Source organism: Medicago sativa, chromosome 8 (assembly GCF_051527215.1).
Source record: "Medicago sativa cultivar Bolivia chromosome 8, Bolivia_mono, whole genome shotgun sequence".
NCBI lineage: Eukaryota > Viridiplantae > Streptophyta > Magnoliopsida > Fabales > Fabaceae > Medicago > Medicago sativa.
This window is the reverse complement of record NC_140756.1, coordinates 56011905-56026114: the sequence shown is the minus strand read 5'-3', so window position 1 is coordinate 56026114 and position 14210 is coordinate 56011905. Positions and strand designations below refer to the sequence as shown.

At 33.3% G+C, this 14210-nt stretch overlaps 1 protein-coding gene and 1 long non-coding RNA gene across 3 annotated transcripts; both read right to left on the bottom strand.

Annotated features, from left to right (window-relative positions):
- Window positions 1-492: 492 nt before the first annotated feature.
- On the bottom strand, window positions 493-2779 carry LOC146899711 (uncharacterized). The gene is made up of 7 exons (XM_085735927.1): window positions 2277-2779; window positions 2100-2191; window positions 1864-2007; window positions 1695-1730; window positions 1457-1543; window positions 1023-1106; window positions 493-821 (listed from the first exon to the last, which is right to left on the bottom strand). Exons 1-7 carry the CDS (start codon window positions 2764-2766, stop codon window positions 753-755), a joined length of 1002 nt encoding a protein of 333 aa, XP_085592053.1. The 5' UTR covers window positions 2767-2779; the 3' UTR covers window positions 493-752.
- Window positions 2780-3828: 1049 nt separating this feature from the next.
- LOC146899710 (uncharacterized) lies at window positions 3829-6620 on the bottom strand. 2 transcript variants are annotated; one of them, XR_015022094.1, is made up of 5 exons: window positions 6360-6620; window positions 6149-6186; window positions 5805-5884; window positions 5611-5698; window positions 3829-4347 (listed from the first exon to the last, which is right to left on the bottom strand). It is a non-coding gene; the product is annotated as an uncharacterized LOC146899710 (long non-coding RNA). The 2 variants fall into 2 exon arrangements; XR_015022093.1 differs by having other exon boundaries at window positions 6149-6620.
- Window positions 6621-14210: the final 7590 nt, after the last annotated feature.

The following is a 14210-nucleotide window of genomic DNA, read 5'->3' as shown; positions in this document are numbered from 1 at the left end:
AATCCCATCCCATCGGCATCAAATAGATTGCCATTAACAAGTGTGTCATGATATAGATTCCTACAGTATTATTCAAATTCAAATGAGGAGAATATCTTTTGTTTTTCTTCCTTGACTTAACAATTTCTGAGATTTATTGAGGCTGCTATGCATGCCTTCGAATGTGTTTGGTATCCAATTTTCACACCACAACATGGTGTAATCACATACATGATGCCCCTATATATGCTTTAGAAGTCTGAAAACAACATATGCTTTCTCTATGTTCTAATGATCACATAGTTCCTAGGAAAACTACAAGGTAAGAAGGACTATTTCAGCCCTTAATTCAAGAAAGAGAATGATTGACCCTAATGGACCTCCAAGAATCAAAATTGTTCCAAGACATGTTTTTGATTGATAATGTGACAAAATTGTGAGGGATAAAATGGTCTTCCTCAGGAAAATTGATAATGTTTTTTTATTGACGTCATACTAGTATTTGCACTGAAGTATATTAACATTAAATAAAATTGGGACAGAATATTTCAATTCAACATACAAATATTTCAAGTACATAGTACACTAGTCTTTTTATTATGATATTGTTTTATTTTTTAAATAATATAATATAAAATACGTCCACACCAGTACATTTAAGATAGACAAGAGCTGTTTGGAGTGCATGCATAGTATGGAAAATGAAAGACTAGCGAGTGAATGAACACCACAAATTCCTTGGTTGTCGTTGCCATCATCTCATTCATTTTGCTCTAACATCCTCCCTCACCTTTTGCTCTAGCATCATCACCATCATGCTCAAACTTGGAACTCTTTAGAACCTATTGCATTTAATCAATTACGAAACATTATTCTTTTGGTTTAATTGTACACCCTTTAACTCTAAACAATTAAAATGCTTGCTTCATGTCAAAAGTTGCAGATTATCACATGCATCCATGTGGGCTAACAAATGTATAAAAACATATGGTAGAGACACATGCGACTTCAAAAGAAAAAGAAGAAAAATAAAAATCACTTACGGAGCTCTTTTCTTGTTGTTCTTCAAAGGGGTCTCTCAATCGTTTTCTGTCCGAGGGTTCCTCCTCCTTATTCTTTTCCAATATCTGAAAAAACAAGCGCATTCAAAATAAGCATAAACTAGAGAACAGTCTAAACTAAAGCATGAGTATAAAAGTGAGAACAGTCTAATCTTGAAGCATCTTCATGAGGCTTCAAAGTTGTGAGAACCTATTGCATTTTAATCACTTAACACCTAAACTCTGACTCTGAGTGAGTGGGAACAATTAAAATGTTGGCATGATGTTAAAAGTTGAAGATTTTCATTGTAAGAGTAGGTAGCATGCAATGCATGGCATTTTATGACATTCATTCCATGTGGGATAACAAATGTATAAAAACTGATGGCATTAAGATACACGTGACTTGAAAAAGAAGAAGAAAAAAATATGCTTACAGAGCTTTGTTTTACATCAGACTTGCTCTCATTTTGTTCTTCATCCGAGGAGGAGTCTGAGGAGTCTGAGGAGTCATCCGACGACATCTGGAAAACCGTGGAAATGTTAAACTCATTCAAAATAAGCTACATAATAGTAAAGATACATTTTATGACATTCATTCCATGTGGGATAAGAAATGTATTAAAAACAGACTCATTAATTGAGATACACCTGACTTGAAAAAAATATGCTTACATCAACATTAGACTTGCTCTCTTCACAGGAGTCCGTCTGGAAAAAGAAAAAACAAACAAAGCTACATAAACTCATTCAAAATAAGCTACATAATAGTATACATACAATTTTAGCGAAGGATACGTCTTTGTGTTGTGTGGAAGGTGGGAGTAGTTAGTTAGAGAGGTACCTTGGAGTTTTGTGTACCAAATATGTATAACTGAAGTGACTTTTTCAGTAATGGCTCAATGAACTTGCTGTCTTGTTGTTCTTTATAGAACTTGCTCACTTGTTCTTCAATGTCTTTGTCTTGATTCACTTCTTCCAATTGATTCTGGAAAAACATGCAAATATTAAACTCATTCAAAATAAGCTGTAGTAGTAGTAGTAATAATAATAAAACAATCCAACAGGCATTATACCTACCTCCTTGAGATACAGTTGTTTAGTAATATCACCCAACCTTGTCTTCAACAAATTCAAATCAATAATAGTAGCATCTTTTTCTTGATCAAGATCTACAACCGAAGAAAAAGTTAAACAACAAACAAAACAATAATAATAATAATATGAAGAAGAAATCAAAGTTTTAAAAACCCCAACCATCATGCTCTCGCTTTCGAAGCCACGACTTAGCAAGCTTACAGAACTTAAACATAGCGGACTGATGCCAACAGGTGGCAAGATCAATTGTTTTTATCGATTCACTGATGGATTCCAAATCCTGTTCACTAAGCAGAAGCATTGGATCGTCATCAGGAATAATATCAATATGGTCAAACAAATCAGGTGTGAACTTAGTCTTATGTGTCGGTTTAACATGCGAAAACAAATTCGTAATAATCTGAATTTCATAGCTGCTTTCGGTTTGCTTGTAATCAGCGTCGGGGTCGGAGTCTGCGTTTGCGTTTGCGTTGGCGACGTCGTCGTACCTAAGAATGGATTCACGAAGCTTTAGGAACTCATCAATGCAAAGACGGAATTTTTCAATCTTGGTTCGATCACCTCTTTTCCTTTTACAGAAATCAGTGAGGCGATTATCGATTTCTTTGATGATGAAATCCATTAAGGGTTTCGTTAGGTTTTGCGTCATTGTGTTGTTGCTGCCTCTCATATGTTTATGTTTATCTTATATAAAGGGGCCTATTTTTCTTACCCATTTTACCCTTCTCCACATAGACTCAATTATTTTTTATTTTCTTTTAAATAAGTAAAAAATTAATTATTAATCATGTCTATTTTATGTTTCTATCTATCTCTTACTCCATTTATTTTATCGGAAATGCTAACCATTGCCCTTGGGACATTGGATAAAGGAACAAAAATAGAAATTTTGTGTTGGAAAGTGATAAAAAGTGGTCAAGTCAACTTGTAAAAAGTTTGCAAATTGTTGTTTCCAATGTAAAACTTCTAATTTTGGTTACCTTAACCATTGGGCAATGGTTAACAAGACCCTTATTTTATTTGTAGTTGTTATGAACTAGTGTGTTATAACGACCAACATATTTTGGATGATGATGTGCCTATATTAGATGCAGATGACATATTACCTAATCAACCTCCCTTTTCTAAAAGACCTCTCAATATACCACTCTGCTGTCCTCGAGCATGTTGCACTCTAGTATAATTCAAATAATGTAAGTCTTATTTTTAATTGTCTTAAATTATTGTATGCAATTTTTTTAATTTAGCACGCGTAATTTAAATTTAAATTTGAATTGGCGCGAGTTGTAACAGCCCAATTGTCGTTAGATTTATTTTAATTAATTGTATATGAGTTTATACTAGTATTTACACCCGTGCAACGCACGGGAAAAAAATTAATTATAAGTATATACATTATTTTATACTTATAGTTAATATAAAATACAATTAATATTAAATAACATTTGTATTAATGAACAATAATTATAATTTATTTATTTTTTGAGCAAATATAATATGTTAACAGGACAAAAAATTTTGTAACCCATTTTATTTTTATACAATATATATAGTATATCTTACAACCCCCGTGTTTTTGGAGTGCGGATTGAGAAATTGTGTACTAATTTGGTATTTTCAAATCCTCTAAATTTTTTATGAGATAATTGTTCACTTAAAGATATATCCCCTTACATATCAATCAAGTCAAATGTAAAACAAAAGAATCTAGTGAAATAATATAGCGCCAATGATAATTTTGCTCTAATGATAATATAGCACCATATTATTTTTAAAATATTACATATGCACATGAGTTGAGCATAAAAAGGATGAAAACATACTTTAAATTACAATTCTCTAATATAGCGAAGACATGAATAAGTTGAATTGGGTGTTAAACATAAAACTGAACATGAATAAACTAATTGGGATGAATTTCAAATTTGACATTTACATTGGAGGGAACGAAAAAAGATGGCTATGCCATAAATAGAAAATTTTGGTATTCAAGGATGGGTTGAAATTTTCGGTCCCTGATATTGTAATAAAAGAGGAAATGGATTGGTTTGTATATATTGGAAAGATTCTCTTGAAGACAACCTTGTATCAATTTTTGGTCCCTGTTATTTTAATAAAGTAAGGATTTTGAATCCATGCTTAGATGCCCTGCAATGGGTCAAGACTCAAGATGGAATATTGTTGCTTTGTATCACTCAAAAGGAAGTTGGAGGAGAATATATCACATTAACTAACACAGAACAATTACATCAACATGGCATTTAATACAAAATATTGGTGCTTCATAATTTAAGAAAAGAACAAAAATGTTAAAACAAAACCACATATATTGGTTATATTCGTCTTTCAATTAACCCAAGAGTGAGCATAAACATAGTGATACAACTGATGGTGCAGACCATAATCCATCATATGGAAATGATGAAGATATGAATTATAATAATTAAATCTAAGAAAGCCATTCAAATTTGTCAACTACTTGCTGTTATCAAAGAACTTCAAACTAAACTAAACTAAACTATATGCCAAACTGTGCAAAGGGGTATGCAACATCTCAAACTTCAGCACGTAGCAAGCTACTCCTTCATGGAATTGATACTAAAGCCCACAAAATACACAAACATGATAATGACTTATAATAAAAGGAATTGTATCTTAAGAAAAAGTGTCTAGTCCTTCTATATCATTATGTTCGTCAACAAAATGATGTGTAGTTCAAGGTCGAAATTCTTGTGCAGATTTCAAAAGTTTCTTTAAAAAAGAGTAAAACACCATCAATAATATTACTACAATCCATAATGGTCATCCTACAAAGCCTGCCTATAAGCACTGAATTCTCTCTCACTAAAAAAGTCACATCAGAGATTTAAACCAAAAAGATGTAATACAATCCATAATGGTCATCAATTTTACTACAATGTTTATGTTAGATCTAAATAATCACTCATAAAATTACTACTTATTCTAGCATTTATGGACTAATCAGATTCAGATTCTTGTGTTCATTTGGATTATGATCCCATCATTCTTTGGAATGTTAGGTCTAGGATAGTAAGCAAATCAGATTAAATATTAGTTAGAAAAATAAACCCTTCCACCTATTGATTGTGATGTGAGATATATTTCTAATGCATTATGTCAATTTTTATATACCCATCTCAGTAATTGATGTGATGAAAGAAAACCGATCAATCCCTTGCAAAAATACCAAAATACTTTAAATAATGATAACAAACTATTAACATGTTCTTCACTCATCTCAATCTTTACCAAAAAAAATACACATCATTAACTGAATTCATAAAAGAATAATAAAAAACACATTAATAAAATGCTAAAAAAGAACACGGATTAAATATGCCTCATACCATCTATTCCAAGAACACATTTTTCACACTGCACAAACCTTCGTTTCAAAACTCAATCAATAACACAAAGTAAAGAAACGAAAATGTTCCAAGATAGGGAAATATCTGGGCTAGAGTTATCTTACCCCTCATCATACTTTGCAATGAAATCTCCACCACAAGATCAACATTTTCAGGTCTCACAAGAAATAGATGACTTGGTAACTCTAGACTCTAGTCAATAAAGGACGGTGGATTAGATCTATTTTCAATAATAAAGAAAACATACAAATGTCAAAGTCAAGTAAAGAGAGATGAAAATCTAAAGAGTGATACCAACCTTGTGCTTGCAAATAAAAATCATCATATTGAGGGAAAACATGGCAAGCTACTTCTCATCTCATAACCATAAAATTTGTACTGAAGCACAAAAAAAACACATAAACATCCCATGAGCAGTTACTAATTATAACAAAAGCACTATCTTTGAAGGAATAGGAGCAATAACAAAATGAAATGAAGAAATTCTAAATTGAACATGTATATGGTTACTAAATTGTATTTTTTTTCTAAATCAAGCATGCAAATGGTTACCGTGTCAAACGAAATTAAACAAAGAACTTCCAATAATCAAAATAACAAAGAGGAAGAAGAAAAATACAATGTTAGATTTAGAATATATACCTTGTGAAGTCTCAGATTAAAACACTGAAGTTTGTATCCTGCAAAAGAAAACAAATCATCATACTACAACTTAAATTTTGTATCAGTTAGGGAAAAACAAAAAAGTAAGAAGACTAAGGAAGAAGGAAGGAGAGATAGTTGTGATTTTGAAGTAGTAAGGGTTTATGAATATGAGTAATGGAATGCAAAAGAGAGAAGAAAGAAATACAACCTGAAATGAAAACCAAAATGGAGGTAAATTTTGAATTTCAAATCCTCTAACTCATATAACCTGGATCATTTTCTTCTGCAGGTTTGCACAGATGAAGAGAAGCATAGAAATAGAAGTATTGGGAGATGAAGATAAAAAGTGAGAAAGCTTTGTGCTGAAACGGGAAGTCAGTTTGCCTCATAGCCTGCCGTAATGACTTCTTTGTTGGTGTATGTGTAAGGATGTTGCCTTTAGAATGAAAGGAATTCCAGCCTTGCTTATTATTTGTGTTTTGAGCCAAAAGTAGCTAAAAAAATAGAATCTTTGAGAAGTATGATTATTAGTGGCATGTGTTTTGAGTTGACATGTGTCAAATGATACCAAAAACAGGGCTTCAAAAAGTCTAATATTAAGATATGTTTATATGTGTTTATATGTGGTTAATTGTCTCTGTGTGTATTTTGGTTGAGATTAGTGGATTTCGGTGTTAGAAAGGTAAATTAGTCATATTAACAAGTGCCCTTAGGACATTGTTTAATAACTTTAAATAGTAAGTTTTTGTCAAAGTTTATGAAATCAATGCATTGGAAATTGGAGTTGTTGACTTTTTTAAGGAATAATTTCTTTATTAGGAATCCTTAAAGAGTGCACTTAGGGCACTCGTTAACAAGACCCATAAATAAATTATAAATAAATTACTAGTATATTAATTAATACTAACAAAACAACTTTTCTGAGGATAAATAAATTTGTTATTTCTTTGCTACTTGTTCTCTGAGAGATAATAAGCATGTGACCCACTCATTGAGTGTTGTTGCTTTTCTACTAGATCTAATATCCTACTCTGCAACGCGGTGGAGTGGCTAGATTTGCAGCTTGGAGACCACCATTCATGGAGCTTTCTTCATCATGTCAAAACTCACATACTTTGTTCTTCATTAGTCGCCTGCACCTAATCATATTCATCTTTTGTTCTTCACTGTCTTGATGGTATTTTTTTGGTCCTGTGATGTTTCTTCCTCCACTCTTCTTCACTATATTCTCTTGTTCTTGACTGCGGTTTTTGGTTTTGTGAATAACTGAACCAATCCGACCGCTAACCTGTTTACTTGCTCTAACTGTGAACCGACCAAACTTTATCATTACACGGTCGAATTTGGGTCTAGTTTTAAAAGACTCAGTTTCATGTTTTTTCATCATTTACTGCCCGAGCCTGCCCGAAACCGACCGTTGCTCTACCCTAGTGAGGATGGTGAAGGTTTTAGCGGGAAGGAGAAAGGTCAGGGACATGTTTGATATGAAAAGAGTTAAATATGAGGGTGGAAGGTAAGGGTAAAAAGGGGTAAAACTGGAAAAACATAAGAAAAAAAAAAATTGAAGTTGAAAAGTGAAAACTTAAATTTTCATCATTTCCATCAAATTGGTCCTTGTACATATGACTTCCTAGTTGACATGTGTACATGACAACACACTATATAACAGAGCCTTTGGACGAAGAGACCATTTTGATGGACGTCTGACAAATTCAGGGACTATTTTGATATTTCGTTAAATTGGGAGACAAATTTGGCCGATTCGTGCAAATTTAGAGACGAAGTTGATGATTCACTCAAAAATATTTTAATGTCAACAAAGACTATTTCGATAACTAATATGACTATTTTTTTAGGGAGACTAATATGACTGTTGCCCTTTGTTTTATCTTCTACGACATAAACAAATCAAACCTCTTCTATTCTCAAGTACACATGGCAATCTTTTATGGCCTAATATACAATTAATGTTTTTTCTAATTAATGCAATTTCTATATTGTTATACACATGAGGCAAATCAAAACCGTTGGATCATTGGATGCACAGCCTCAATAAAACATCAAATTTGTTTAAATGCACTGTCTTAGCAATCATTCAGTTTTAATGCAAAAACACCTCAAATTAAGCAGTGCATTTAAACAAATAACATCAAATTAATCTGATATCAAATCAAATGAATTCAAAATAAAGTCATTCATTTTCAATTTTGACATTTAAAACAAATTGAAAACATTTTCAAATCTGATATTGCGATTTTCATCCCTCATTTTAATTAATATTTGGATTTTGATCCCTTTATTTTTAAATCCTCAATTTTAGTCCTTTGATTTTTTTCAATTTCTGAAATTAAATCCAACATTTCAATTGTCATTGATGTGACACAGTTTCAGATGATGTGGCACTGAACTTAGCACACACATGTAGATGATGAGCGATAGAGAAAATGAGAGCGGTTAAATGGTGTTGAACGATTTGTTGGATGTCTAAATATCACAACTGATTTGAATAATTCTCTTTTGTTTTCTTAATGTCTTTTCTTCCATTTATCTCTATTTATATCCCCCAAAATATTTTTGAATAAACTCTTTGTTAGGTTATGTGTTTAGTGAGATATCTTTTTTCTTTATTTTTTATTTTTGATGTTTGATCAATAACCAAATTCTATGTTGTCAAAAAAAAAAAAACAAATTCTATGTTGTCAATTAACCTGTAAATCTCTTAAAAAAAATTTAACTTATTTTTGCTTTTCACATGCACATGCATTATGTTTTATTGATGTGGTAGAGATAAACACCAAAAACTCAATAAATGTGGTCATTTTTTAGAAAACACGTCAGTTTGTTCACCGCAAAGGACCCAAAATTGAAGGATATCTCAAATTGAATGAGAATAAATAAAAAGAACTAAACCTACTGAAGGATAGAACAAAGGAACCAAGGATGATTCTAAGTACCCACTGGCTAGCAACTGAATTGTTTTGGTCAAACTATGTATTAATTTGATACGTATTGCTCACAATGAATTCACCTACCGTTTTCAATCTCATGAATTCAATATAGTTGAATTAGGTGTTAGGAAATTATTATTTTTGCACAATTCTGTATTTAATGTGTGTGTGTGTGTATGTATATATATATATATATATATATATATATATATATATATATATATATATATATATATATATTGATTCTTTGATAGTTGACTCTATATTTAGTTTCCTTTTGATTCACAATAAATTAGAATCCCACTGATGGAGGATCATGGTCGTCATGCCTTAGGATTAGCATAGCATACTTCCGTGTAAGTCAATATAGCATATATACGACCAAGAGGTTGATGGAGTAATATACACAACACAACCCACAAAATTCTATTCCAAATTGTTCTCATATTCTATATTCAATTTTCATACCTCTATTTTAAATTCAGACTTCAATTTAATGTCAATCATTTGTTAAAAATTTCCTCATATATGGAAATATCAAAAATGATATTTGATATTTAATGAAATTTCCTCATATATGGAAATATAAAAAATATCATTAAGTTTTAAAATGATAAGTTTTAAAATGATATATGAAAAATTTAATGAAATATCAAAAATGATATTTAAGTCATAGTCTCAATTTAATGTCAACCAATTCAAATGATATTTGAAATTTCAGACTTCAATTTAATGTCAATCATTTGTTATAATTGATTTAATTGATTTAATTATGGTTCTGAACCGTCATAATATTCCTAAGGGCTTAGACGCCCTCTAGAAGGGCTCAGACGCCCTCCAGAAAGGCTGCCAAGGTCCAGGCGCGTCCTCTTAAGGATGCCGCCTTCCTTAGCTTCCAAAAGCTTCCAGAAACCGCCCAAAATACATAAATACCCATGTTGCTTGGGAGCCAAGCAACCGAAACCCAAGCCCATAGCAGGCTATAAATACTACTCTTGAGAGCATTCTCAAGGCATCCAATAATCAGTCTAAACCCTAGATTACGATACTTAACCCTAGTATCCCTTACCGTACTTTTTGCAAGTACAGTTGGCGCCGTCTGTGGGAAAAGGTAAAACTAGCCTTGACCACGTTTTCTGAATCATGAACCAGTGATTTGGAAATCCTACACCTACTCAATTATACCGAGGTAATCATGACGTTGATGTCGCAGCCGCAAACCCCATCCTTGGCGATGCCGTCAAGAAACAGTATCAACGTCATCTACGGAGGCATCAACAACCACGTACACTGTTATTCATACGTTCAGGTCCTCTCGAAGGTCGACACAAGAAAATCCATATCATCGCCGCTACTAGAAAGAAAGCCGCAAGCAATCAGACTCAAAGACCAGATAAGTTTTCGGCTCATATTTTGTCGGTTTCAAAGGAAGGCATCACTATCATGATTGTCGTTCATTGATGCTTGAAAAGTTTCAAAATAAGTATACGTGTTCACATGTTGGAAACATCAGCATATATGATAAAAGTTCATCTATTATTTAATTTTGCATCGGTTTAATTAAATATATAATCATGCACAATTAATTGTTGTGAGAATAGGCCCCTGTATGCTATTCTTTTGAAATAAATAACATTATTTCCTTAATTCGGTGATATTAAAACTGAAAAGAGCCAATAAGGTTATATTTATGCAAGGTCGCATGCTAATCTTTATTACTCTAGCACACTATTCTTTTTGTATGTTTCATTACCAAAATTCAATACTACCTATATGTGCTTTTGATCGGGTTTCTAAATTTACGATATTATAGGGTTTTGATAATTGGTTAACATGACTCATATGTATATTTGTTCGTATGTATATTTGTGTCCGGAGAATTCTACAAAACAAGGTCGGACGAAGACTTTAACAAAAACGATGAAGCAGTTGCTTTGGCGAGGTAGGACTCGCCCCATCAATTTCAGATAAGGTTAGACGAGCAGTTGACTTGGCGAGGAACCAAACCCGTCATCTTTCGATTCGCCACGATGCAGTTGACGCGTAAAACGTTTCCAAACCTCAAAATTTATCTCACAACCGTGTCTAAGGAAGTAATCAGCGACAATGGTTTCGTCAAAATCACCTTAAGCATCCGACATATATCAATCAGGTTTTGCGTTCTTAATTATTCGATAATGTTTTTATTCGTTTCATGGAATAGGATCGGTAACTGAGCAGTCGCCCTTGTCGCTCTTTATTATTTTTTCTTAAATCGATCCATTCTCAACAAGAGTACTAATTTTATTGGATTTACAATCAACCTCCTTCGGTTGGTGTACTTTAAACTCTTAAAAATTTATCTCATGCGAACATGTGCTCCAGTACATAATTCAAGCCAAGTAGATAAGGCTATTAAATTGTTTGTATATTACATGAGTCGGCTATTAGATTACTCCCATTTTTGGGTTGATGAAGATTAATTGTTTGAGGGTTATTTATTGAACATGTGCGCAGGAAACTCTATAATATCTTGTTTGTGTTACGTTTTTGGTTCTTTGATCATATATTTTAACATATGTTTTTAGGAATATCAGTAAATTAACACTTCCATTGCATTCATATATTCTTTCTTTAATGTCTCCTACGTGATTTTATGAAATAATCTAACCGGTTGTTTGTCCACGCAAAGGTGTATAGACTTATAATTTGCCTTAAACCTAGTTTTTAATATGCTTTACCAATTATAGGTTTTTGTGATAATTATGTTTAATTCTGGATTTCAATTCTAAACATATAATTTTGAGGTGTTCATCAGTACACTATGCAATATACTAATGAATATGAAAGCTTCACCACGTCGGCTTTGTCGCTACATGAAGACCCACTAGCATCATATTTACGCTTGCCGCTTCTCAAATCATCAGCTTTGCTTTGTTTTCTGTTTTCTGAACATGCCGTCTCGAATCAACATCACTTTCTTCATCAGACTCTCAAAGCGATTCTCCCACCCTGAAGCAGTTTTCGAAGGAATATCAGGTTCTATATTTTTTATACTATTTGATTTGAAGAAAATTTATCTCCTAATATATTTTGAAAAAATATACTATTTGAATTGAAGAAAATGTATTGTCCAATATATTTCGAGGAAATATAAAGTCATTTTTACCAAATATCAGTTCGCAAGACAATGACAAAGTTACGTCCACGACAACAACAAACAACGATCGGGAATAGGCGAGTTAGTAATCTAATAAGAAGTAGGCGAAGAAATAGGATAATAAACTATATTATAAAATGAATTCTCATTAGGAAAAGTTAAAAGGTACCCCGTGGCAGAAAGTAAAGTGAAGTAAAGTTAAAAGGTCACATGTGAGGGTTTCTGGCGAGGAAAGCCTTGGTATTTAAGAGGTCCGAGTGACCCACCTCTCTTTCCTGGGAACCCCTTCCATGTACCATTTACTTTGCAAACTGAACTAAACTGTTTAGTAAAAAATATAGATAAAGACTAGTAGCACTAGACCCACATAGAAGAATGAAGATGATCAGAAAATTTAGTTCCAACTTTATGGGAGGAAACAAAGACATACAAAATAAAATACCAAGCAAATTAGAATTCAAGTTAGTAGGAAGAAGAGGAGGAGTATAAAATAAAAGAACGAAGTAGGCGAGCTAGTAAGGAAGTAGCGGGAGAACTTGGTTTCCAATCTAATAGAAGAGGAAAAAGGTTTAAAAAGCACAAGATAATCATATAAGAAGATTAGCAGTAGAATAAAAAATGTAGGAAGGGGAGTAGAAAATATGGGCGAGTTAGTAAGCGAAGACAACGAGTAATTAGTTCTTATTAAGTAGGATGATGAAGACGCATTTAAGTTTATATTTCAGGTTAATACGCATAGCCAGTCATCGTCTTAAAACTTTCGTATATAAGCTGTGTTTATGATGTCATAGAATTCCTGACAGATAGAGGTGAAAGGGGCTAACGTGACTTGCTAAAATTCATCGCGATCCACTAAATAATCGTGAGCTATCATTATGTATCATTCATAAGTTGAAGACAACATGGTAAATACCCTTGTAGTAGGTGGAAACTCGATTCCATATTTACGTTCGTAATTGTGTTTATGCTACATTGCTCCTTGTTGCTATTGTTTATTACTTAGAAGAACTCGGCCTTTGTTATAAAATCAGTTTGAAAATATGTTGGAGAAGGACAGAGAATAGTTACTTCCCGTTGAAAATAATTGCATATGATTAAAGACTCCTTTATTTATGATACTGATTACTTTGGAAGCGTGGAAAAAATTATTATATTTCAGATAAATCAAGGATAAATATTAACAAGCCTGCCAGAGGCTAGATGAACGAAAGAAGAGAACTCACCAAACAAACGCGCCATGATGCAAGCAATGGTCTCGCCATTAAAAACATAAAGATGAAGCACGAAGTTATTCTAACTTTCCTCAACCTTTGAGATTTGTTTTGCAGGTTGTTAACGAGGCACCTTTTCCTTTCATATATGGTCTTTGTTCGTCTTCGTTTACTTCTCATGACAGATAAAATCTCGATGTCCACCGAATGCTCGCCAAATTGAAGATAGATCCCAAGGATCTGCGAGCCCGTCAACCTTTAAGCAAGGCTCTGACAGGGTCTCGCCAAGTCGAAAATAGTCAACCTTTAAGCAAGGCTCTGACTAGTCAACCTTTAAGCAAGGCTCTGACAAGTTGAAGATAGATCCCAAGGATCTGCGAGCCCGTCAACCTTTAAGCAAGGCTCTGACAGGGTCTCGCCAAGTCGAAAATAGTCAACCTTTAAGCAAGGCTCTGACTAGTCAACCTTTAAGCAAGGCTCTGACCAGTTGAAGATAGATCCCAAGGATCTGCGAGCCCGTCAACCTTTAAGCAAGGCTCTGACAGGGTCTCGCCAAATCAAAAATAGTCAACCTTTAAGCAAGGCTCTGACTAGTCAACCTTTAAGCAAGGCTCTGACAAGTTGAAGATAGATCCCAAGGATCTGCGAGCCCGTCAACCTTTAAGCAAGGCTCTGACAGGGTCTCGCCAAGTCGAAAAATCGTCAACCTTTAAGCAAGGCTCTGACAAGTCGAAGATAGATCCCAAGGATCTGCGAGCTCG

Excerpts from the sequence above, each read along its gene's own strand:
- LOC146899711 (XM_085735927.1), bottom strand. The coding sequence starts at position 2,766 with ATGACGCAAAACCTAACGAAACCCTTAATGGATTTCATCATCAAAGAA. Across the intron at positions 2,008-2,099 it reads AACAACTGTATCTCAAGGAG|AATCAATTGGAAGAAGTGAA; the intron begins GTAGGTATAATG and ends ATGTTTTTCCAG. Across the intron at positions 1,731-1,863 it reads TTGGTACACAAAACTCCAAG|ACGGACTCCTGTGAAGAGAG; the intron begins GTACCTCTCTAA and ends TTCTTTTTCCAG.